The 26,396-nt window shown below is 37.8% G+C and overlaps 1 protein-coding gene across 13 annotated transcripts in view; it reads left to right on the top strand.

The window, feature by feature from the left end:
• Positions 1–26,396, top strand: part of LOC124175082 (CUGBP Elav-like family member 2) — a 378,071-nt gene that overhangs the window by 330,978 nt on the left and 20,697 nt on the right. For 7 of the 13 annotated variants that reach the window (XM_046554951.1, XM_046554952.1, XM_046554956.1 and 4 more), the window contains 5 exons: positions 12,535–12,740; positions 17,172–17,303; positions 19,645–19,918; positions 24,081–24,170; positions 25,007–25,048. In XM_046554951.1, coding sequence (XP_046410907.1) covers positions 12,535–12,740; positions 17,172–17,303; positions 19,645–19,918; positions 24,081–24,170; positions 25,007–25,048 — 744 coding nt within the window. The remainder of the gene's footprint in view (positions 1–12,534; positions 12,741–17,171; positions 17,304–19,644; positions 19,919–24,080; positions 24,171–25,006; positions 25,049–26,396) is intronic. The other 6 variants (XM_046554957.1, XM_046554955.1, XM_046554959.1 and 3 more) reach the window with 4 other exon arrangements.

The raw sequence follows: 26,396 nt of genomic DNA, 5'->3' as shown, positions 1-26,396 counted from the left end.
GTTCAAATACTAGGTAATCCTACACTGACGACTATGACTGGTAGTCGAAATAATTAAACAGCATGTTTATAGTAGTTTTCACTATGTGTATTTAATGAACTAACCGGTACCAGAAGCATCGTCAATGTGGCAATATTTTTGTATCACTTCTCGTTTCTAAGCTAACGTTTTAACCAGACTTTAATTTAAATGAAAATATCAAGTCAACCCAGCTGAACATTTCTATTAATTTCAGTCGACTAATTGGCATATTTTTCAACTCACAAAATTTCTATTCTACGAAATAGTTCATAACTATTTACAGGTTTCACTATGTAAAAAATGTAATTCTCCGTAGATTTTCAATAGAAACGGGAGTCTTGTGACTATCGCTAAAAAACTTAGTATGTCACTAAACTTTCTAGCTAAATAGTTACTCGAAACGTGTATCATCACTTCACCGTTCAAATAGTTCGACATTGGTTGAACAATGTAGTGATTTCAAAATTTAGGTCAAAGGAACTACATTTTACAACAGTAAACTAAACAGGCAAACCAACGTAGCGAGCATCAAGAAATATGCTATCGACAATTAAAACCGCACTGAATAGTTGCTGGTATGAAAATTGCTTGTAATCCAGGTCACGTTTATTGTGCAAAAATAATGTAAATTTCCCAGTTACCGTATAATAATGGAGTGTTGAGAGTGAAACTCTTCGACTAGCCTTATTGTAAATACGTTAAGAATCCTCGGGACGGACGCGAGGGCGTCACATGGGTGGATTTGATGCATGGTCCACAAGCCGCGAGTGAACGGCACAAGGTATCTTTGAGTAGTAGGTATAAGAAGCAACGTGTACTCCATCTCGTGTTGACTATTTATAGACGACGGTAACTATAACCTAGTAGTAGTTTGTTAAGCGGCGAGAGGAAGAAGCCGCCGGTTGGCTCGGCGAGAAATTTCGGTGGCTTTCGTCCAGCGACTGGAATTAGATATAGACACTGGTTACTCAACGACTGTATTCGTACACAACGGAACTTGACGCGAACTTTGTCACGTCGATGACTCGAGCGAAACTACCGTGAAGCCCGCCGATTTTTACGGTAACCAAAAACTCCACCTTGTCTAATTATTATCCACGATTTATCGCGATTTTCACGCACCGTTCAGGGAGACTCTCTTAAACCAGTCTCAGCTTGTCAACGAACAATGCTCTCAATCTTCGTCTATTTATACTTACTCCGACTGACTCATAGTTACAACGAGCTTGCTCTGCATCCCTCGACATCTTCGATGAGTAATTACGGCACACCAGTAGCATTTACTATTTTTGTACTAGTCTTCTATATTTAGATCACTTTCTGATTAAAATTCAAATTTCTCGTCGGTATTGACAGATTTCTCTGGTCAATTCTAGACAAAGTTTTCCATTCGATTCTAACGAATTCTTTGCTAAACCGTTAATTTCAGGTACAGCAACGTCTCACAAAAATTTTGCCGTCAGATAGCGCTGCCCACTTGGCATTCTCGCAAAGAAAGAGAGTTGAACTAGTAACTAAACTCACTGGAGAAATTTTTTGCACGCAAGCCCGAATCATCGTAGTTAGTAATTCAATAAGGGAAATTGATCCTGAATTTCTGGAACTCTTCTGTTTTCATAAATTTGGCACTTAAAAACATTAAAATATATGGTTCATATCTGCATAAGCATCGTATATTGTGTAACAAGTGTTAAGCTTGCAATATGAGTCGTAAGTACCATTCGAAGAAGAATATTGAAAATACGCGATGCGAAAAGATCGTTGCCTCCTTATTGTATACGATTCTTTATATAACAAGAGAGTGTTACGCGTTTTTCACGAATCACGAAATTGAGGTTAGGGCCGCGTAATGTCAGGTTTGTTTGCGACAGGTCATGCGCGCTGTGCTTCGCGCATGCGCATTCGTAAACTCGCTCTACCATCGTAGAAGCGGGTACTTTGTGTACGGAAAATACGCGTAAAAAAAACGCGTAAGAGAGATGCTTGCGTTATATAAATTAATTTGATATGCTAGTGTTCATGAAACATCCGCTATTTACTCGAGCGTCACGATGTCTCGTGTCCTCAACTGAAACAAATAATTTCACACCTTGCCACTCTGACATAATTCAAGATCTCAATTTCAAAGTGTGTTTCGCATTTGTTTATTTGGAACAACTTTCCATTTCATTCGATTGACTGTCTCTATATGCCTCCGGTAATGAAGTTCGTTGCTCGAGATGCAAGTTCGAAATTCCATCCGGTTGGAGTTTGTAACGTTATTATAACGATGCGTCTTTAGAGTATGATCACCCGAAATTTATAAAACCGTTAATAGTGCCTGAACAAACTCAGATTTTGCAAATTCAACTTCTTAAGTTATTCTACAGGTGCAAAATAGTAACTTTTGTATCAACGTTTCGATACGGTAACGTTACTAACTTCTGTCTCAAATATCATCTACCCCAAGTTCTGATCGATTTATTTTGACCAAAAACTCCGCGTTCTCAATGATATTGATTATAAGTGAATGCGACTTCTGGATGGCAATTTGATGATGTGAAATGTAGAAATTATGACAAAATCTTATATTTAACTATTAATTTGATCGATCGAAACTTCAAGTGCATGAACCGATAGGATTTAAAAAAAAGTGATGGAGGGGGGGGGGGGTGGGGGATGTTCGAGAACTAGATTTATTTGCAGATAAATACACGCGCATCTATCGAACCGCCTTAGGCTTACGGCCAGAGATAAACCGGCGTGGCTTAGACCTCAGATAAACAGTAAAGTCAGCGATGCGGCTTACCGATCCTTTGACGCGTCGACTAATCGGCCATTAAGTAATTACCCACTGCGCGTGTGCAGGCGTGTCGATGAGTAAGTCCTAGTCTGCCAAACTTCGACCCTACCAGTGCAAATACCGAATGGGATTCATGCTTGGGTCACCCTTCAATCAAAATTTCCCCTAATTATCGGGTTAAAATGCAGCGAGTAGAGTGCCTGTCTTCGCAATATGTTTTTTCGTATACCTACTTACAGGACTGATATTGAATGAATTGGAAAATTAAAAGAGAATTTATCCATTCAAAATATAACGAGTTAGCTGAGATGCTGCAAAATTATGTTGGGTTGTTTTTCAACTGCAAGTTCAACTGAAAAACAATTTTTGTTTTTCTTTTCTACTGTCAGACATAAAAAAAAAACTTTTCTCGTGTGATATCTCGACTTGATTTCAAATTATTTTCCTTCAGTTATAGAACGGTAAACAATTACCACACGAAGTATTCGGTATACACACAATATACGTATGAGGTACTTGTTTGAACAGTTTAAAACGTTTCACTGCGTCGTTGCCACGATATGTGTCTCGGCGATGTATACAATATGCGAAGGAGTCAGACAGTTGACTCTTAATCATTTGCATCACAGTGAGTGATGGCATTCATTGTATGATAAATATTTCATTCGACACGACGTATAGAAATTGAAATTTTCTAAAGTCGAATCCTCAAAGCAGCTACTTAACCTATACGGTTGACAATTCTCATAAATTTCTTTTGCTTCTGTAATGTTTTTTGTTTTTTTTTTCTTTTTTTCATGTCATTTTATACAAATTTATAATACCCTAGTATTTTTTTTCCTTCCCTGAATTAAACATATCGGCATCTAGCACATCGAGGGTTGCCGTCTAGTGGCAAAAATCAGTAACCAAGAAAATGATCGTATTTATTTTTGACCGTTCTTTTTTCCCTTCTGTCTTACCAGCAATCAGAAATTCCGTGTAGCAAAATAGAAGCTCAACAGCTTGCAGGAATTTTTCCGTACGTTAGTATTTGCGAAATGGATCACGATTTGAACCATCAGCTGTTTCTTCGACGCCATACGTCGTGCTTATGGACACCGTTTGTGAAACTTGAGTGAACCTTAGATGAAATGAACCTTGTAAACTTCTCTCTTGCACACCGAAGACAGAAGTCACAACGCGTTAAAGTCACGAACTGCAATTTGACGGGGTTTATATTGTAATTGACGGTATACTAGCCGCATTAACATGGCCCTCGGTGCCTTGATCTTTAACCCCGGAGAACGCACGTCACGTCCTGTTAATTGTCACCGAGCGTCGCTGGTCGCACAAGTTATTCCTCGTGTACAAAACTAGGCGGTTGATGTAACGCGCGCTTGTAGAAATCAGGAATCGATTCTCTAACCTAACTTAACCGGACCAAACCAAACTCAAGCTGACTTAACCTATACGTCAAAGATTGATATAAAACTGACATGTTGGCTTTCAATCGAATTACTTTCGAAAATTTTTCGCCGTACAAAAGAAGGAGCAGCTGATATAATGCGAAGACTTAAAAGCCACCGGGTGATCAATCAAGTTGTACCGGACGCCATTTTCATCCCGTGGTATCATCATTCTTTATTTTTTTCTTTTCTTTTTTTTTTTTATTCTTGTGCCCTTCCTTCTCGGCACGCAGAAGCGGAAACACCGCATCAACCGGACTTTCTTTATTCGATGCATAAATGTACTCCTGTACACGCGGCGAATGATGCTGATAACTCATTCTTCGCATTTATACGCATCTTCGCGTTAAGTATTGCGTTGGTTGAAATATGTTATCATCCTCAAACAGCGTGTAGAGAGCAATGAAAAAATAAGAAAGTATCGAAAATGAGATAAAAGCATATTTGATATACTTTTCTATGCGGGTAAATGACAATTTAAAAGCTGTTATCACCACTTCTCACAGCTTGGTATTCAAATTTGTATTTTGGCAAGTTTCTTTTTCTTCTTCTCATATATGGAAATTATTAATTATTATCACCCCGTGTTCACGAAACTAATTGAGATTTAACTCATATCTATGTGGAAGAATTTCGGCCTTTGTTGCACGTTATTTACTTCCGACATACCTAACACAGTGTTCATAAATAAATATATATATTATAAATATATATAAATATATATATATTTGAACTTATACAAAACGAAACACGCTATCGTCGGATAACGAAGCTGAGTAGATTACTGGCTAATGCTTACCTATCTACCCGATAAATTGATTAAGCATCGACCATAAATACTACCGTCCACTGCAGTACATGGTACATGCGATACGAATGTAAGTACTGTAGCTACCGAAACATTTTATAGATTGTACGAATCGTAGACAAGGTTAATTAAAAACATTCGTCTCTTTTACAAATCAAGGTAAGTATAAGATTAATCTTACGAATCGCAAAATCCAATGAAATTCAGCGCAAAGTCTTCAAAGTTTTGTGAAATCTTATGAATTCTCTGTAATTGCTTAGCTCATATCTTACACGAGGTCTCAATAATAATTCTCGTAAAAGCTAAACAATTATCTCAAAGTCTCGTCGAATCTTCGTAATATCTAATGAATTCAAAAGGTTTGAATAATTCCCGTGAATAATCTTATGAAATCTATCAAAAGTTTCAGGAAATTCATTAAAGGAACACGAAATTTTATAAAGCTTCTAGAACTATCCGAAATTCTGTGAAATATTGTGATTCTTAACATTCAATAAAATTCAGTCAAGGCTTTGATGTCTCGCAGATTCTTCGAAGCCTTGTGACAATATCTCGGTACAGTCTAAATTCATTAGTAAAGATCTGCGAATCAGTGAAATTTTGTGAGATGAGTAGAATTCGATTGAACAAGTCCGATGTTGTATAAATAATAACTGAAAATCACTTTGAATAACAAAAAATGAATAAAAAATACTGCAAGAAAAAGGAATCAAACACGAGTGATAATTTTTCAACACCCATCGCAGTTGACCGGATTCTTTTTCTCCGGCATTAACGAATTATAACGATCAACAGGAAAAGTTATGCCAGGTAAAAAGTAAACAGAACTCTATGTGCGCGTATCTGATTAGCAAAATAGACGATAAAACCTGCCGTGAAACCAGTCAAGTCGATTCTACTCTCCTTGGGCCAAAAAAAAATGTATGCTTCCTGTAGCAAACGATCATGGAGCGGACAACGCTGAAATTGTGACCCAAGCAACGTTCGCAGAAGACTCGCAAGGCTCCGTCTATGGACGGCAGTCGAGGCCCACCGGAAGGAACTCGACGCTTCGTGTTCCATACAAATGCGTTTATGACCGTTCCATCGGAAGAATCGTACGCCACCACTAGCCGCGGGTTCTTCTTTTTGGTAGACGCCAAATTCAGAGTCCATGTCGAGGAAAATTCCTCTGTTGAACAGTACACAATGTTGAAAATCATATCTAAATCGAAGTGGCAAGATTCTAGTAAATAAGGTTGAACAGACTGTTACGGTAGTATTTTTTCTTTCTCCGATTGGTCGAGTAATGTCACCTGATATCCGAGGTGTGACAAACAAATGGTGACAGCTTGTTTTCACCTTTTCGAATCGACGTCCAGTGAAGAACATGGAATGAAACGTGAATGCATTCCTCCAGTTCTTGGGCGTAGTCGGCATGACGATGAGTGCAATTACGAAAAGCATCGTAAGATGGAGGAGTGCCATATCAGTGATTACGCCCTCAGCATTCCAGTATAATGAGACTCGTCTCTGTAATGAATACGGTACGCAAAATATCTCAGAGCCGCCATTGACTAGCTCAGAAAGACGAAGTGTGCTAAGGTGTACAATGCCATGCTGACAATGGGCAGAGAACACCTCACTACAAGTCATTAGTATGAGTCTCGCGATCTTTCCAGGATGTGACGTCATGTCGAGACTCTGCGGTCACTCTTTTCGAGGTATTCACTCAGGTGTAAGCCCGCCCAAGTTATTATTCCCTTTCTATATTCTTGGTTCTATCACTTATCGCGTTGTGTATTTTTGTCACATGCGTAACGAAACCAAAAGCCATGTTCAAAATTTTTTAAATGTTGTGAGATGATCGATACATCGGTTTCGAAATAGTTTGCATCGTTTCGAAACAGTTGATATCGTGTCTCAGACGCATTGCACAATGTCAACGTTGTCTTACTCAGCTCACGTACATCCGTGACATCAGCTTTCTCTGAGTCCCAGAGTATCGAAGAAGGCAACGTGCTAATGTCGCGTAGAATATCCTACGCGCTAAACTTCCTCTCTCAGTTTTCTCCTCAAATTGACCAGTGACTGATTTGTCGACATAACTTTAATCGCGAGACTGCTGATATCCGTTTGAATCGAAAACTGACTGACTACTTTCTCGTATTCTGCAGACTTGATCACCGCTACTGAATCATTTATACCTCAATACCCGATCCGCCGGTGGAGACTTTCTCAGGAATGCAATTAATTCGGATAATCGCTTCATTAATGCATCCAAACTTTGCTCTCTTGCACAATTAGTTGTTGTACAGGGGCATTAAGCTCTGGCCGGTAATCATTTCCTCCCCCGTTTTTCATTACACTTCGCAAAATCTTTGGAATTATTCTGTTCTTGCCGTTAGAATTACTTATTCGCATCCCACGCGATTATTTTCGCACAAAAATTACTCCAAATTTATCGCTTATGCTGAATAATTGCGCCGAACTTTGGATATAATTTGCAGCTGCTGTCTTTACTCATCTTGGCTTAGGGAAACCGCTACATGGGCTAATTATTTCCCAAACTAAAATACAGAGACTTCGGCGCAATATGGAGGGTGGAATAATCGAAAGCGGTGCCGCTGCGCCTCGTAAAATATATTTCTCTGCTTGCAGTGTTGTTGGGGTGTTGATGTACGTATCCATAGTTCGTTAATGCCGGCTGAATTTACCAACTAATATACCCAACGTCAGGAATTACGCTAACCAAGTTAATTCCGCTCCGCATTGTTCAAATTGGAGCAATAAAGGACCTTCTAAAATACCGCCAGCTATAAGCTAAAGTGGCGAGTCACAAATCATAGAGGAACTTGATAATAATTGTTGCACCGAAGATTATTTCCGTTGATACAAATGCTGAAGAGCTTGAATCATTAATTGGCGAATAGTTTGATTTGACTTCCGAAAGGTCGAAAACAGTGTTGAGTTTTAGGGGCGAAAATTACGGACAATTTTGATATAATTATAAGATACAAATTAACCCAGAAAACAAAATGAAGTACCAGTATTTTCCAAGTGCGTAGTGATCTTTGATTGCACAATGATCGTAAACTTTTCAATTACATGCATGAACGATATATTATTTGACATCTAAAGAGTCGACATAACCTACAAATTATTCTCACAAGTATAAGAAATCCAGTTTTCCCTTACTTCCTAATTTACGAGTATCAAACTTTGCGTAATGTCAATACTGAAATTTCGTTCAACCGAAACTGACCAAGATAATCCTGGTAACAACGATGCGAATCTGTTAGATCTAAACGAACTGATCTTCCTGCGTGTCTCAAACACGTTCTCGAGATCTTCAAAGTCAAAGACCTGCGGAGATGTGAGCCAGTTGAAATCGACGGGAATTCTTTACGCGGACGAGACGAGAGAGGGAAAAATGGAGAATTAAGTTTACAGTACAAACAACGGACCATTAGCGCTGACACTCGAACAACACGGGGTCGGTTGTCGGCTTTAGCCACTCCCTGGCTTCTGGGTTATGGGGGATGGGCATGCCAACGTGGCATCGCCCGGTGTTTCCGTTCTCCATTCGATATTATATTCGCGAGATAATAGCCGCCGCAGCGCGAACCGGCTACACGAGAAAACGGCTTCCAGGGAACAAATGGACCTTCCGTAACTCGATACTGTAGCTGTAACTCACCCTCGCCTCGCAGTTTCAACGAATGCTGTTCCGGCTTGCTAGGTCAATGACTCGATGGAAGTAGAAAATCGTGAAACTGTGTGCAAATAAAGTTGACTCGATTCTCGACTCAAGGTTCTGCAATTCCTTTTGAAACAGCAATCGTTTATTCAAAATCGTTTCAAAGACGGTGAATTCATGATCAAGCAGAAAAAGTTTCTAGATGATTTAGAGAGGTGAAAAATATGTTATCTACAAATGAAGTCGACTCAAGTCTCGACTTGAGCTTTTGCAATCCCTTTCAAAACTGCAAGCATTTTTTCAATATTGTTTCAAAAACGCTGATTTGACGATCAAATAGAAAAAGGCTTGTGGCTAACCGAGGAAGGTGAAAAGTATTTTATTTACAAAAGAAGTCGACTCACAAGTTTCGACTCGAGATTTTTTCAATCTCCTTAAATTGCAATTATCTTCTGAAAAATATATCGAGAAGCTTTCCATTAATTTAGAAAGGTCGAAAGTATTTAACCTACTAATGAAGTTGACTTAAATTTTGACTCAACGATCTTCAAGGTATTCCGAAATGTTGGAATAAATTTCGTTGAAGTTGTGCATCAATCATTGATTATCGAAGGAGCAAACTTATACCGATATGTGAAAACGTAAAAGAATCCATCTAGTCTGTCAGTAAAATGTAGGTTAAAACAAGAATAAAAAAACTGTATTCTGATACCAATCAATATAATTATCAATTGCGGTTTTGCGGTTTTAATCAATCGTTCAACTGCGAAATGAAATTCTGTCCAGTCACGGCCAGAAAAAAACCTGTTTGAATACGTACCTGTTGAAAAATTGACTTCTGTTTGATAAAAAAGAAGCGAAGTTGAAACAAATTTTGAAGGCATCATCAGTATTTATCAAATAAAATCTGTTATTTTACAAAGAAATGCAGAAATAAAAATTTTCCGAGTACAAGTTATAATAGAAGTAAAAAATTGTTCCAACGTCACTCTTTTGTTTCGACTCTCTCTTGTTTGCGATTGTCACTTTGCAGTACGTCATCTGGTGGAGAAAAATCAAATCAATGCAACCAGGCTGACAGGTAACCGTTGAACGTATATATTATTATGTTTAATTAATTTATGTGACTTGAGTAATTCGAAACTCCAAATACGATTTCCCTCAAATATAATTAAAAACTTAGGTTATGCGGTGATAAAATGGCGCCAACAACCAGACTCGGACGTCATGAGGACATTTTCTAATGACGTATGAATGCGTGGTTTGGTCCACCTTTGCTGTCCCTGCACGGCGATATATTTCCGCGGGCACGTCTCGTTTCCCTAATGAGTGCTTACACGCCCCGCAACGCACAATGGTTTTGGTTTCGGTTCCGGTTTTGGTCGCTTGTTGGATCGTTCGGCGCTCGAAACGTTTTGAACTCGTGACGTAACGTGGATGGATTTTCAGGGTGTTTCCAATTCCACGGGGTTTACTTCGGCGATCGTTGTCGGGTATTGATTAATTTCAGATGCATGACCGCATCCGAAATACTGCTGCCTGAATTAGTGACTTATATGTGTGGGTTGTATTGCCGGTGGAAAGTCAGACCCAAAATTACGTGCGAAGAAAAAACATGGATTCTGGTTTCCCGATTCGTAGACTCTTTCCGATCACGGTTCAAACAGCGAAGTGGATCGTTTCCTCGAATTCCATTCGATTCCTGATCACCCTCGATTTTTATTTATTGTCAAATCATCGGTAGAAAAATATCGGAATTGATAGAAAGTTGTGAAACCTTTGACAATGATTTCTCTGAGCGCATTTAAACCGGTGTTAATAGAAATTTGTACTTTTTTATAGTGATGAAATTCTACAATCACTTTGATACTTTACGCAATATTTTATGCAATCCGAATCATGACAAGAATAAAAACAAGTGTTGAAAAATGAATCAAAAAATTTACAATTTGTTACGTTTCGGATTTCAATTCGTATGCACTAATTTTATTTTGAATACTAACATGTAAATTATGCACGATTAGTCGGTTGATATTTGATATAAAGTCTTATGAAAAAACCAAAGTCGTTAACAGCTCGGCACTTCACTTTTAAAGATAATTCAACACGTTTTAAGAAACCAGTTTCATTGATTCTCGCATTAAAAATATCAGTAAGCCGTCCGAACTCTTCAAAGACTTTCACTGTTCATTCATGAAACACGAAATCTTCAACTTTTGCACACATAGAAGCAGCCTAGAGTAATCGATTCTCTGTCTCCTGATAGCTTATTTTTGCATCACCGATTCAGAAAATTGTAAAGAATAAAATAAAATAAGTAAACCTCTATATTCTCTTTTGCTAATCATACCCCATCTTATGAATATTTTTGTACAAGCTTTTGTCGTGTCGTCACTTTTAATATTTTACCCCTGTTTTTCAACCGGATGCAATAATTTTCTCCAGTCCCACGCCTCTCGCTATTGGAGAAATTAACTGACCGCCGAGAGTGCCGGGGCAGGTCAAACAATTCGCAACTGGGGCTTCTGACGAGGGTAGAAAATTAATTAAACCGATATATAGAGCTATATTATACGCCGAGGATCGAATCCAGCTTCTGAACGAAAAGCGTGCTCCCTTTCTCTTCTCTCTCTCTCTCTCTCTCTCTCTCTCTCTCTCTCTCTCTCTCTCTCTCTCCTTGTATCCTTCTCACATTCTCTGACCGATCGGTATACTCATTCAGGAACTTTAACCGCCCTTCTTCCGCTCTTCTTCACTGCCAATTATTCTTTTGCCACTGATATTTTCATGAAAGCGAGATTATAATATAATTACTGTTCAAAAAATTTTACGCCCGTTATTATTCAATCACTTAACTGCAAAGTGGTCACGCTTGTTGGGCCTTCATTTCGCCTCCTTTAAGTTTTCTCAGGTGATTGAGTGTTTTTCACTTGGTCATCTCGATTGATTTTTTTTATACAACATATATGTGAGATAATTTTTTCCGTCGGAATGTTCCCTCGTCTATTTGTATATCTTCTCTTTCTTTCTTTCCTGTTCATTTTTTTTTCAAAACTTTTTTTCGTTCGCTTTTTTCTGCTCAACCTAAATAAATATTGAACTGGTGCGTTACCTTAACTCTTTATTAAATTTATTCATTTCTGTCTAGGTTTTCAATTTCGTATTTCTTATTAATCTCGGTTTAAATAAATAGAAGGTTAAATTACTTTCCGTAATTTCTAAAATAATCTCTGATGTAGGTAAAAACAAATATTCTCATTTTTACTTACTTTTTTTAATTTCTGGGAACGAACAGGTTCATTAATAAATATGCGATTTTTATAGAAACAATAATACCACTGGTGCTCCCGAAAGAAAATAAAATAGTCTGTTTTCAAATTCAGTTGTTTCGCTTTCGTGTTACACGTCACGATAAACTAATCACTCGTCTGTCTTTGCCTCGTTTCATCTGGCAATTGTAATATTGAGTAGAGAATTAGTCACGTTTGGCAAAAACGCCGGCGTCTTCGTTCCCGTTTCTTGTTACTCGTTGTCATTTTTCATTACTTATTGAAGCCTGTCATTGCGCGTCGGTGAGAAAAATTGTTCGAATACCTCAGACATGAAATTAAAAAATCTAAAGAAATGCAATTTGTTGGTTCTTCGCCAGTTCACCGTCAATCGGCTTTTGTCGTTTTTTACAATACGAATCAGCATCAAACCCAATTTTATGAATCACATTTTCCATTTTCGGGCAATAGAATGCTGATCTCGTTCTTACGCGTTTCGTATAATCGTTGTCTAATCTCTTTTTCAGAACGGAAGTTATTCGTCGGCATGCTGTCTAAGAAGTACGGTGAAATCGACGTGCGGAGTATGTTCGGAGTTTATGGTGCCATCGAAGAGTGCACTGTCCTCAGAGACACTGCCGGTCAGAGCAAAGGATGTGCCTTCGTGACATTCGCGAGTAAACAGTACGCGATCAACGCCATCAAGTCGCTGCATCACTCCCAGACCATGGAGGTAAGCATAATCGATTTAGTATCTTCAATTCCTTTCCTTCATTCCACACTTAAAGGAGAACACAGTGCGATAGTTGTCCTCAACCTCTATTTGAAGCCAGGTTAAACTACAAGGAACGTTAAAGTGGCTATTAAAATGATCAAAATTACCACATTATTGAATCATGGCTTAGGACTTGAATCACTCGATGCAAGCATAAGTGAATCACTGAACTAGGACAAAAATTGATGAAAAGATCTACGAAGAAATTAATTTCGAGCAAGGTGTACACCGTTTTTTACAAAAGTTCGATCAGATCGAATTTAGTATGGTACATAAGGTGTCTCATGGGCTTCAGAAGATAAAAAGAGTCGTTAAATGTTCTACGAGTATGTATTGAGTCGATTGAAAGTCGTGCTGATCGTATTTTTAACCATTCAAAAAATATGAGTATACAGTGTTTATGAGGAAGGTCGAATACAGGCTGTTTCCGAGTAAGCACCGCTGCATGTTTAATTGCCAACCCCTAAGGGAAACAAACATCGGTAAAACAGACCGTTTCAAGTCCTCTCGGGTGAGCTAGAACTGCCCCGTGTTGCCAAATTGTGTGGATTTGTTCAAGCTGCTGTTCAATCGCTTATAATCTGTGCTGAAGCGTTCGGTGATCGCGTTTCGGAGTGACGTTAAAGTGATTAGATGGCTTGACTTTACCGAAGTGATTATGTCTCGGTAAGTCTGTTTTACCGATATTTTTTACCCTCAGTGATAGGCAACACAACATACTGCGACGTTTACTCATAAATAAACCGTATATGTATTCAAAAGTTGTTGGAAAGTCACTGCAGAGTTTGTACTGGGTTTGCACTATTGCTTCGATTTCATTTAGATGTCGTTATTGAATGATTAACAGTCACGTGCTAACTAGACCATGGCAACGCGAGCTGGAATAACAAATTAGTTTGAGCATTGCGTCGTCGCGTTGCGAGGCATTACCGTTTTATTATCGTCGATATTCATAAGCATCCACGCAGTTTGTGCCCATGTGCCACGCTGCACCAACGCCATGTTGATTTTATCTCTGAACCTTAGAGTTCTGCGCTCGATGCGATTGCATGTCATGTGCACCGGTTTCAACGCTCCGATTACTTACATTATCCTCCATCGCTAATCACAATCGCGCGTATTTCAATCGATTCACTTTCATGTCCTATAAAGGGAATACTTATTTCCCGAGCGATTCAATTACCCTTTTCCTTATTCGTTTTCCTTTTTTTCCATCATCCATGAATTGCCACGACGCCTCGTTCCGGTGAAAATGAAACCGTGTTACAGAGGGTTGGAAACCCTGGACAATTACATTTGCATATCACAATTGAGAGTTCGTCGACTGCATTTTTCTAAAACTATTCCGTTTCATGAGAATATTTACTGCCGATCTCTTAAAATAGGAACTTGTTTCCTCAATCGCCAAGTTTATTAAAACTTTGTAGTTTATGATCACAATTACTCAAATTTATTCCAACACTCAACGCAGATAATCCTGAAATTATACAGTGTTCCCGAATTTCTTGATAATAAAAATCGTGCAAATAATTTTCCGGGGTTGCGGTTTCCTCTTATACAATTTTTGACATTCTGATTATTGTAGGGTCGTCTATGGAAATTCAGTTATTATTGGGTTAAAGGAATGTGAAATTGGGTCCGGATGTGAATCCACTTTCTTTTATCAACATAATATCTCTTCTCTACAGTTCTCAGTTCCCGTTATACAATTAGAATCATAGTTCTCTCCCCGTTTAATTTCGGTCTCAGACGTCGGATTTTTCGACTCAAATGTCCCGTCCAGGTCTAGTTTAGGCTAACCTTAAAATATTGGTCCATTTTGCATCGCAAGAGTGGGAAAAATGGTTGAGAATTTCATTTCTCTACTGCGGAACACTTTGTGAATTTATCCTGGGTCATGTTGCCTCGTTCACAAATTCCGTATTCACTTTCTACGTCATTATGAATGAATAACGAAATATAATAATTGAAATAAATTACGAGAATAAAGAAGATCCAAAATCGACCTGCTGACAGCCACAGAAATGTTTATGTTCGCCAAAAAACCGTAAAGATTTTATGAAATTAGTTCTACGTAAGGTGCAAGATTGATTTATCAAATTTTCGCAACCCTGTTCTTTTCAATTTTTCTGAAATATCTTTCGATACACAATCATTTGGGAAAAGAAAAATTCCATGGTGATTAATCACCGGGATTATATGAATAGTCAGAACGATTGTTTCGGAGACATAAAATAATTTCTCTATCGTTTGAACTTTTAAAACGAAAGGTGCTTGGTGTTTATTTGATACGCACAAGTGATGAAACGCGCGAGTTTACTTCTCCAAGCATACATATACGAATATCGTTATAGAGGCGTTTATTATCCGTCAGGGTTTACCGCTGATGTAAACGTATCAATCGGAAGACAGACATCTCGGTGTAAACTTGTCGTCCTGTACCTACATTTCTGCTGTCCAACTCATACATAACTTCTTTGCTCATCGCTCTGTAATGGATCCAGAACGTTAGCTACAGAATGTTTCAGTAATATGAAACGCAAGATTTGAAGCATGTGGATTACAAAAACTCCGTACTAGTTTTTCAAGGGAATGCACTTTAATCTATTTTAATGAAACTAACCCGACGAAAAATTGTCAGAAATAAAAAGATAAATCATGGAGAAAAAAATGAAATGCATTTTCAGGATAATCAACCTTTGGGAGTAAATTCACACATCCAACATTAAGGGTTAACCCCGAAACTCAACGTCAAAGATTCACTCATAAAAATAGTTAGGCGTAACCAACAAATTCCAGGACCACCCTAAAAATTGAGTAGTAACTCCGAAATCTTGAGGACGAATACTCAAAAACAGTTTGGCGTAATGATCAGTTTAGGGTTCATACTTAAAATTGAGTGTTTGCCCCGGGAGTATTTTTTCCGTAATAGAAGTGCAGATTTTGACGAAGTCGATTCGTTCTTGGGAATTGGAGTCTTTAATCGTGGATGAATCGACCTGTAGGTAAGTTATAGAGAGGCTTTGGTGTGAACGCCTGTGGCAACGATCCAAAATTTTAGCTGAAAAGAAACGGCACGCAGCTAGCTAGAACTGTCGCTCGACAACGCGAACTACTACAATGACTAGTACGAGGCCGATGACTATTTTTATAGGTACGAAACCGCGCGACGTTACGTGACCGGACTTGCATTCTGAAATAAACAATTTTACAACGACACGACGACGTGCCCGATGATCTACGACGTTATCCACTTTCCGTTACTGCTCGGTGTCTTTTATCACTTTTCGATAAGCCATCACAGTGTTGCGAACATTCGTACCGACCCTCGATGCAAACGGAACCGCCAATCAGCAGTCGGCAACATGTCGATATTATCAACCACCGAGAATTCCTTCATTCTTAGAAGAAGAAAAAAAAAACGAAGTACAAAGAAAATTTACTATTCTATATATTATTTTGTTTGAACAATAGTGAAATATTTCTTGTGCTGTGAAAAAATGAGCTTTGAAAGCACAGCGATTTGAGACACGAGTGTTTTCGGATATTGATTCATGCACTGCAGGCATCCCAGATCTGGCATCAATTTTTCATACTTACAATTTTTATCAGCAAAATACAAATCCAGGTTGAAAATCACGCGGAGGGCCATTTGGGAATGAAAATTTGGCGAAAGGTCCATACCCGTTGTCACTGTTGTATGCGAGTAAATGGAACAGTGGAGTTCAATCTTCTCATGATTGGCTGCAGGCTGATTCTATAGTACGTCAAACCATTTACCGCATGAAGAAAGTAATCTAGAAATACGAACATTTGTAACGCACAGTGATCGATGAGATTCTAACTTCGATTGGAACACGGAAACTTGTTATCTGAATCCAGATCTTCGAAATAATCCAGTCTGGTGCATTCTAAGTCTGAAATCCCACTTGCTCTCTTTTGATTTTTTAAAATCTTCCATGCACGGTTAGAGGAGCGTTGGAGAAGTGGGAGTGTATTATGCATTTATTTATACGCATCTCGTCGAGTGTTATACATAGCGTCTGGATGCGAAGACGTTGTAGGATTCTGGCTACTTCTGCTGCCCAGCTTGTTTCTTCGAAGCGATTCAGGAGCAGACACCATTTTAATATCATGAATATTTCCAGTTACAGAAGCACGGAAGGAAAAGACGAAGTTTCGTCTCGCGTGTAACTCGAGCGTAAACTGATTAACCGGCATGATTGCATTTTCGATTGCCATTTTTCCACCCGACTATGCAATGTCGTACTTTTCCGTCTTCTTCACCTCCGTTCTTGAACCCGCTGTTTCATCTGCATCTGAAGCCAACCCCTGTATATTCTGACAATAACAAATACAATACAAAATATTTATCTCCTCTCGTTTCAGGGATGCTCGTCACCATTGGTTGTGAAGTTCGCTGACACGCAGAAAGAGAAGGATCAGAAGAGGATGCAGCAGATACAGGCCAACCTCTGGAACCTTGCTGGTGTCAACATGGCTCCTCACTACCTCACGACTGTGAGTATCGAATGCCACTGCAGTAGCTTTATTCCTGGCTTTCGAATCCTTTTCCAAGACAAAGAGATGTTGAACTCTAAGTTACTGATCTTTGTCAAAAAATGAAACCCCTGATTCCCAGTCAAATTCTTTTCCCAAGAAAGTTTTGTTGTCATTACCATGAAAAGATCCGATCGCTAAGTCTGTCATCAAAAAAACCAGTGACTCTCATCAAAAATACCGACACATCACCAGTAACCATCAAGTTTATCGTTGCAACGATTTAAACCTTTTGGTTTGGCTGCTTGTCTTACTGTACATGGTGACAGTGATAAACACGCTGTAAAATAGTTGTTCGAGACTCAAATCCCTCTGGAACAAACCTAAACAAAAGGATGCAGACTGTCCTACAAAGTCTGAGGTGGAAACTACAACGACGGAAGAAGAAACGGACCTTCAAACGACTTGATGCGGTAGTAGCGGCCATTTTGCAGTCGTTACCAGTCCAGGAATTCAGTTCTCTATCACGATACGTTTTCGTTCCTCATGATCATGGTTTTCCTCCTTTTGATAACAGAAGTTCTTAAGCTTCCCACAGTCGCTCATTGAAAGGACCTCTTCCTCAATGCAGTCCAGATCCTTTTGAAGGAACTTTTGGCATCCTCGTATTTCCGAGCTTAAACCGTACAGCTAATTAAGCGACGATGCAGGGGGTATTTCAGCAGCATGTACTTCCTGCAACATCGATGTCAAAGCACTTAGAGGGACTCGGGCTTTTCCAATGACAAGAGGAAAGGCCAGGGAGCCAGCAAAGAGGAAACGTGGAGTCAAGAAACCTGGGCGAAACAAAATTCTGCGTAATTAATTACTTCGTCAAACGTAATTATCGGCGGAATGATTTCGTCCCTGAGAATATCGTCGACTCGGTTCGACGCTGAAGCCATGCAGCGAACTCTACCCTCGCTCCTTTTAATAACTAAATTACCTTTCAGCTTCTCCTACCGACCGATGGAACTACATATTCGCTTTTTTTAAATTAACCATCATTCTCTTACAACCCGCCAGACTCGTTTTCTGACCTGCTTTTCATCTCTTTCTCTTTATTTGCAAATTTTCCCTAAATACGTTTCGAAATTTTTGTAATTCAGTTCAGAAACTTGAAACTATCCAATCAAAACTATTTCAGCCTGTTATTGGTAAATGAAAATAGAGAGCAGACTCGTATTTTTCAAATCGGATATTTTACTAATATTTTTTCTCTTGTAATTTCACCGTTTTCTCCGGATACCAAACAATTATTTAAAACATTTGATTTCACTGAAATTTTACTGAAGATGAAGTTTTTTTTTCGTTTTTTTTTCAACGATTTGAACACTGGTTTATTTCTTTGTAATTCCAAAGTTATCATTTTATCGCTATTTTGTTTTTTTGTTAATTGAGCATTAGTCATGCCAAATTTAACCCTAGCTTTACCCTTTTGAAAAAATATAACTGCGGATGTTCTTGACGTAAAGAATCGACGCTGAAAAATCACTGTGAAAAAACACGTACTAATGTGCTTCAGAACTGTATTCAACTTCAGTATCAAGGTCAACGTCTATTTTTGTTTTGAGCAAATTAATGTAATCAACTTTTTGAAGCTCAAACAACAAATGTTCTTTATTGTAACTCCACACAATTTGAACGTGCTTGTTCATCACAAGTTAGTGGAACTTGAAGTGATGTGCTTTCCGCGATTGAAAAAAAAACCCATATTTTTCGAAGATGCTTGTCGAACCTGAGTAAAAAGTTTAGGTGAATCTGCCGTGAGTAAAAAAATAAACACGCACATACTTTAACAAAAGACCATGGATTTTGAGTTATGTTCTTGTTTAACGTGCCTTCGAAATTCAAATTTCAAACCAGTGAAAATTGCAAATGCCTGAAAATAGTATATTGTGTAACAAGGAGGCAAACCCGGTCTTTTCGGGTCGAGCTTAAGTTTGCAATGGAAGTCGAACGTGAGCCTAATACGAATATTGCAAATGTCCGAGGTGAAAAGACCGTCGCCTCCTTGTCGCACACTATTATTTATATAACAAGAGTATGTTACGCGTTTATTCACGAAGCACGATATTGAGGTTAGGTTAGAGGTTAGGGTTGCGCAATTTCAGATTTGTTCGCCGCAGCGCATGCGCGCAGTGCAGAAAAGGCCACTTTCAACTCCTAGGACTCAGAAGTGGTCTTTACAGTACTCCGCACATGCGCATTCGCATTCTCACTCGACCGTCATAGAAACGGCTACTTTTCGTACCGAAAACACGCGTGAAAAAATGCAGGTAAACATGCTCGCGTTGCATAAAACTATTTACCATCGTTTCAGAACGAAACGCATTCGTTGGCGCCGGCCTCGCTCCAACTTCTGCAGCAGCTTCAAGCTTCTTCGAATCCTGGCACACCTGCAAACGCCGCGGCGAATGCCAACGCTCTGTCCAGTGTTCAGCACCAGCTTCTGCTTCAGCAGCATCTCGGTCTTGGGGGAGGAACGCCGGCACCCGCAGCGCCCCAAACCGTTCCCAGTCCGCCGGAAATCAACCCCGCCAATTTACAAGGCCTAGCGACGCTGGCGTCTCTTAGCAACTCGGCGGGTGAGTACGGTCAGTGCTCTCCAAATTTTATTATTTTATTTCCACACGGCTCGTAGAGAAGTTTCATGTTATTTGTTTCGAAATTTATTTTATAACGTCTCCCCAGTCGAGGATAATATTAAGGAGTCATTTGTTAACTTTTTTTTTTCAATTGTAACTTTGATCAAGCAGTAAGGTGTATCGAAAAGGAACCATTTTGCTTGCTGGTAACCCTAAAAACTTTGGTTTTGGTAGAAAAAAATATCCTCGCGCGGACCAAACTTTGTAGTTTAATGAGAAGTTGCCGATCATTAGACATTTCAAATTACAACAGTCAATTAATTACCGCCTATGACGCACTTTTTGGGAGGAAAAGAACGCTTAGACCATTAGGATTGTACTTGAGGTTAAAAACAAATGTTTCATCCAATGTTCAAATTTTTTTTCATACCACAATGAAAAAATTATGAACACTTTTGAGCTGAAATTTTTTTTTCCAACACCATCGTGTTCTACGTAACAATTCAGATCAATTCTATTTATAGTGATAGTTTGGCGACTTAAATCTTATGTTCATAGTTTTTTTTTATAAACAATAGCAACTGTGCAATAAAAAAATTTGTTTATTCGATAAACATCTTGTTCTCAACTCATAATACAATCTTTAGGGTCTTAAAATTGTAAGGAGTGGCCGCAAAATAAGTCGAAAAAAAAAATTTTTTTTACACACCCTATAAAGAAAATGTAGTTGGTTCAAAAATTAACTATATAACGTGACTTGTATAAAAATATATCTTCATATAATATATATGTCAGAAGAAGTGAATTTAGGTTTCATATAAGTTTTGCAATTTTCGTATAAAGTATTTTGCAATGCTCCGCTTCGCGTGTATACGAGCACAATGACAAGTAAAAATTTTTTACCCATGAAATTTTAGCGTTGTTGTTGTTGTTCTTATTATTATTATTGTTGTTGTTGTTGTTATTATTATTACATCAACAAGGTGACTCGCAAGTTCAGAGAAATACCAGGGTGTGTTCCAATTCCCAAATTAGCTTACGTTCCATTGTTTTCTGAGAACAAAGGTCGTAGAAATTATAATTTTTTTTCCGATCATTTATCATGTTATTGTTGTATATATTTTTAAATCTTCCGAACTTAACTGTCATGCAGGTTAATGATTTAAAATTTTTAATTTTGTACAATGTAGAGGTAAACGTGAAATCCAGTACAATATTGCTTAGAATTTCCAGCCAAATTTATTTTTCTCTAATAGCTGGGAAATTAAATATCTGAATAGAATAACTTTGAACGAATAACATAATTTTGAGAAAATTTAATGCTTTTCAATTTTTAAAACCGAATTTCGTATGAAATCAACTCATGTCATGCCAAGGGAAACGCAGGTCAAACTTTTCGCAAATATATGATAATTCGATTACTATGTATACGCTACTTAACCCTGGTGTTTAAAGCTTGAACTTGTCTACTGCGTGATGTTAAATTGCCGCGTCGAGTTATATAAGATTCGTCTGTCGAGCATATTATCAGGGTCAATGCGGATCACTTCGTTGCAAATTGTTTCTTATTTGATTATTTTCATCGCATGTATTATATAGCAGTTAGTTACTCCACTTAAGCGATCAAAAATGACGTAATAGTTAGTTACATTCATAGGACATGTGAGAAATTGATTTTTTTTTAATTCTCAAGCCTTGGAACAAAACTGGCAAATTCTGCAGACTGAATTATTTTGTATGACGGTGATGTTGAAATTTCATTACAATTGAAAAGCTTTACTGCTGATCACTGCCCGGGACAAATTATTGTGTTTTATCCGTTTTTTGTTTTTTTTTCTATCTTCGATGCAAGTTCCAGGGGATTTCTAGAGGAAGATTAAATTCCTCGGGGTGATACGAATTCGTAAATAGTTATAGACAATGAAAAACGATGTAACAATAAAGGATGCAGGCATATCGGATATTTTTGACGACCGCGTTAAACTCGAGACACCAAGTCGAAGAGATTAACGAGCGCATTTTTATCCGAAGTTTAACTAGCTTGACGGGATTCGCCTCCGTGAGCTTCAGCCACGGTAACTTTATAGCGTCTATTAGCTGCATCTAAGTCGGACGTTACGTCGAGGAGGAAACGTGTCCCGGGTTTTAGAGGCTTTGGACCTCAAGATTGGAGAAGGAATTAATGTCCCCAGCTTGTTTTTAAGGCATTCCGCGAGTTATCCTTCTCCGCCATTCACATTTTATAACTAAGATCTCATCTTGATGAGAAAACTGCAGCAATAAACTCAAAAATGAGGACATTCAACTAATCTTCGCCTTATGCAGGCTAACGGGTTCCAATTAAAATCGTTGCGTTAATAGGAGTCAGGAAATTTTACCATTTCTCGTATCACTCGAATTTTTATAGTTTGAATAATTTTCAGGAAAGAGAGCGATATAATAAAATAATAATTACAGATGAATCGGAAACAAGTAAAGGAAAAATTTGCTCAAGCTATCTCCAGAAAATCAAAAAAGACGATTATTTTGAAATCATGGTTATCGGATTCATTATGAAACGTTTCTTTAATCATGGCTGAAATTTTATATTCGTGTAGTATTTCAATTTGAGAGTCCACTATTTTTTTTTTTTTTTTAACTCGTCTCTTCATCATGCATTTGGCTAGAATTAGTGTTGATTTCGAGTGTAAAACTATTTTTATTGAACGGATATTTAGAAATTTGATCGATTGTCGAATTAGAAGATTAGTTGTTGAATATTGACACATGTTTATGTATGTGGAAGACGAGAGACTAACGTTTTTCAGGGGCGGACTTTAAGTTCCAAATTTGAAAAGTTCCGATAGCGCCTAAATCCGAATTATTTGTTGGCGAAATTTGAAGTAAAAAAATCAAAATTTCACAAAACAACAAAGTTTCGACATGCAAGGTTTCGAAAAATCAAGTTACGATAGAGCAAAGTTCCGAAAAGTAAAGTATACTCACACAGTCGTGTAGTTTACTCAACGAGTGAGCGTAAAAAATCAGAAAAAGCGGAAATCAGAATGACCAGAATTCCAAACGTAAAAATATCGAGAATCCAGAACAAAGAAAGATCAAAGTGGTGAAATTCGATGTTTCGGATTTTAAAATTTTTTCCTTTTTGCATTTTCGGAACTTTGACTTGGAGTTGTGCCCTTCCAGCATTTTATCCTTTAGGAATTTTGAGCATCGAGTTTCGGACCATTCTCGTCAGAGTTTGATTTGTTTACTTTAAATGACATCTCCAAAAAAAAAAATCGGAATTTGGCGATTTCGGAACTTTTCAAATTCGGAATTTTAACCAGGCTCCGTCTTTCGTTACCATTAATCATCGTTTGCCAGTTCATCGACACTTTTATTCGAATCCTACCGCGATGTCACAAATTTATTAGCACAACTTGATAATGTTCCGTGCTATGGGCTGAAAACCTCGAGCACTAATTTTTGGGTCATAACTCTGATTGTTTTTTATCTTTTCTTTTTTTTCCGTCAATTCCAATCATTCCCAACGCTCTGTACAACTTTTAATCAACGATTGAAACACGCACATCTACACGCTGAATTTCATTAGATTTTATCAATCGGGGGGAAAGGCAATTTATTGTCCAAGGATCGTTGACGTCGGGTTAATTAGAGCAATTCATCCTTTATACGGTAAATCACTCTGCAGCGGAGCAGAGCGAGGGGTTGATTAATTAACTACCGGCTTACGATACATTGAAGTAGGCGAAGAACGGCGGTTTCGGGTTTTTCGAAATTTTTCTAAACCACATCACCACTCATTACACATCGGACATTTCGTGCCAAATCAACCGATTTCTACCCTCACCGTTTCTGATTTCGCCGAAACATTTTTAAGTGATCGTTGCATCTCTAATACAGTCAATAAAATTTTTTTATATTATTGTATAAAATCACCTTTGAGTTGCAAATATTTCAGCATTTTCAAAATTTCACCTGCTTTGAAATTCTTGGTAAATTCTGAAGACTTTCTTGTTTTGTTTAGATGTTTTTTAGATTGATGAAAATTTTCTTGATTTGTAATGGAATTCTACATACGTACATCAATATTTACACTGAATGTTACAACAGTGATAAGAACTAAAAAAGCCACTCGACTAATTCAAAGTATCCCTGTGTTTTTCAACAGGGGCTGGAGTGTCACCGATGAGTATGCAAAACCTCGTAACTCTGGCTGCCATGACAGGCGGAAACGGAAACCTCCAAGTCTCTCCAAACAGTGAGTGAAGAAAAAGAATCACAGTCCTTTAACTTCACCCTTCGAGTCTCCCCCTCCACACCCTCGCCAAATCCAAAATTTCACAATCCTTGCTTCTGTAGACATTTTTTTATTCTTTATGTAATCCAAAATTAATACTTAATTACTTTGAAATGACTTTATTATTTATTTTTTTTTTTTGAATGTGTAAATATTCGCGTTAGTAAAAAATTTGCATATACAATACTTTCTATACACATCAGCTGAAATTCCTGATAGTTGAGTTTAACTTTTAATTAAAGCTCAGAAACAGAGAATATTGAAAAAAGTAATCGAACCAGAACATTTTTTTTTTTTTTTTTTTGCAAACATCATTATCGCTGTTATTATTACCATAGTTGCTATTATTGTTATTACAATTATCATTGTTATTATTAATTTATTGCATGCAGTATTTCTGTCGCTTTTGCTTTAACGTTGTTACAACATGCAAATGGTATAGTAAAATACCATATTCACCTCACAGACGTGTAACACGTACGACGTACGTACGTACACGATAATGGTTAAATCGATCGACAAAGGATAAAAATAAATCGGTACAGACTCTGTAAAAACTGGCAACATTTTGGTTTTTTCCTTCTCACTGTTTGTGCTCTCCGTTTACCGTTCTTCATTACCACACGAAGTGTGCCGAGATTGTTGTAGAAAATTTGACGCCCGTTTTGCGTGAAAAATATAATCTGGTATCTACAAGGGAATTTTACGAGACTGACTCTTGAATATCATGAAAAATTTTCCACCACTAAACATCGACGCATGCTGATATACAATTATTGTGGTTGCGTGTGTTTCAGCGCTCAGCGGGTTGGCAAATTCAACTGCAGGTATGTCGCTATGTACGTGTCGCACTGCCTGGTATAGTATTAACCATTACTAAACTAGATTTAATTGATAACCCAATTAGCGAAGCATTGACTAACGACGGTTTGATTTCTGTATCGCTTATTATTATTATTATTATTATTATTATTATTATTGTTATTATTAATGTTGTTGTTGTCGTTGTTATAATTATTATTATTGTCAGTATTTTGCTAATGGCGGCTGCGTCAGATTGCAAACTGCAATTATTCTCATTCCAACGCGTCTATAACGAACAACGGACTACCCCGAGTACCGATCAATGGCGTCTGTTATCGACCTTACAATTTTATGTGCATTTCTCGGTTTATGTATGTTAAAAGAGAAAAAAACATTTCGCACCCTTTGTACATTGCGAAAAGCAATGTTTCGGTCGAAGCGAAGTTCACGACTTGCGAGGAAGAAACTGTAACCGATTGAACCTCGTCGATACTTTGAGATATTTATAGAGGACGTGATTATATTTTTTATTGGTTTCGTTGTAGCAGAAAATGGGACCTTTTGTACAGGAAAACTTTGTGCCGAACTTTGAGGGTGTAATGTACATTCTATCGTACGATGCATTAACCATGTAGAATTGGTATAAAATAACTCAATTAGTGGGTTCGGTTTCGCAGTTTTAGTATTCAGTTGGCAAAAGCTCCTCCGTTGTGATTTAAGTGCGCTGTTGGACGGCATAATAAGACTCTCGTTCACCTCCAGCGTCGCTTAACTTACAATTTAACGCTTATATATATACATATATATATATATATACATGCATACATACACACATGCATACACATACATACATACATACATACATACAGAACTAACGCAGCATGTAAATGGGTGATTCTGTATCAATACTCGCAGTTTTTTATCTCATACATGTTTATTTTATTGTTCTCGCAACAATGTCCATAAGATTTAATAATTGTTTGACTATTGAACTTGGTGTGATTAAAAAAAAAAAAAATAGGGGAGAGGGAGAAACTCTGACTTGCAAATCTTTAGTTATCTGGCCCACAGTAACAGTGAGCAATATTGCAAACACATTGCAGCAATGTAAGTTTACAAAGTTTGAGATATTACAGATATATTTCAAAAATTCACATTACAAGGTTCAAAATATTGCAAACACATTGCTGTACTTTAATTCCACTATATTTGAAATATTACAGAAACATTGTAGCAACGTAACTTTGCAAAGTTTGAAATATTGAAAAAACATTGTGAAAAGGTACTTTGCAAGGCTCGAAATATTTCAAACATATTGCTGTACTCTAACTTGACGCAATTTGAAATATTACAAAAACATTGCAGCAACGTAACTTCGCAAAG

This window comes from Neodiprion fabricii, chromosome 2, assembly GCF_021155785.1.
Source record: "Neodiprion fabricii isolate iyNeoFabr1 chromosome 2, iyNeoFabr1.1, whole genome shotgun sequence".
Taxonomy (NCBI): domain Eukaryota; kingdom Metazoa; phylum Arthropoda; class Insecta; order Hymenoptera; family Diprionidae; genus Neodiprion; species Neodiprion fabricii.
Note: the sequence above shows the minus strand (reverse complement) of the source record. Positions and strands in the feature narration are given on the sequence as shown.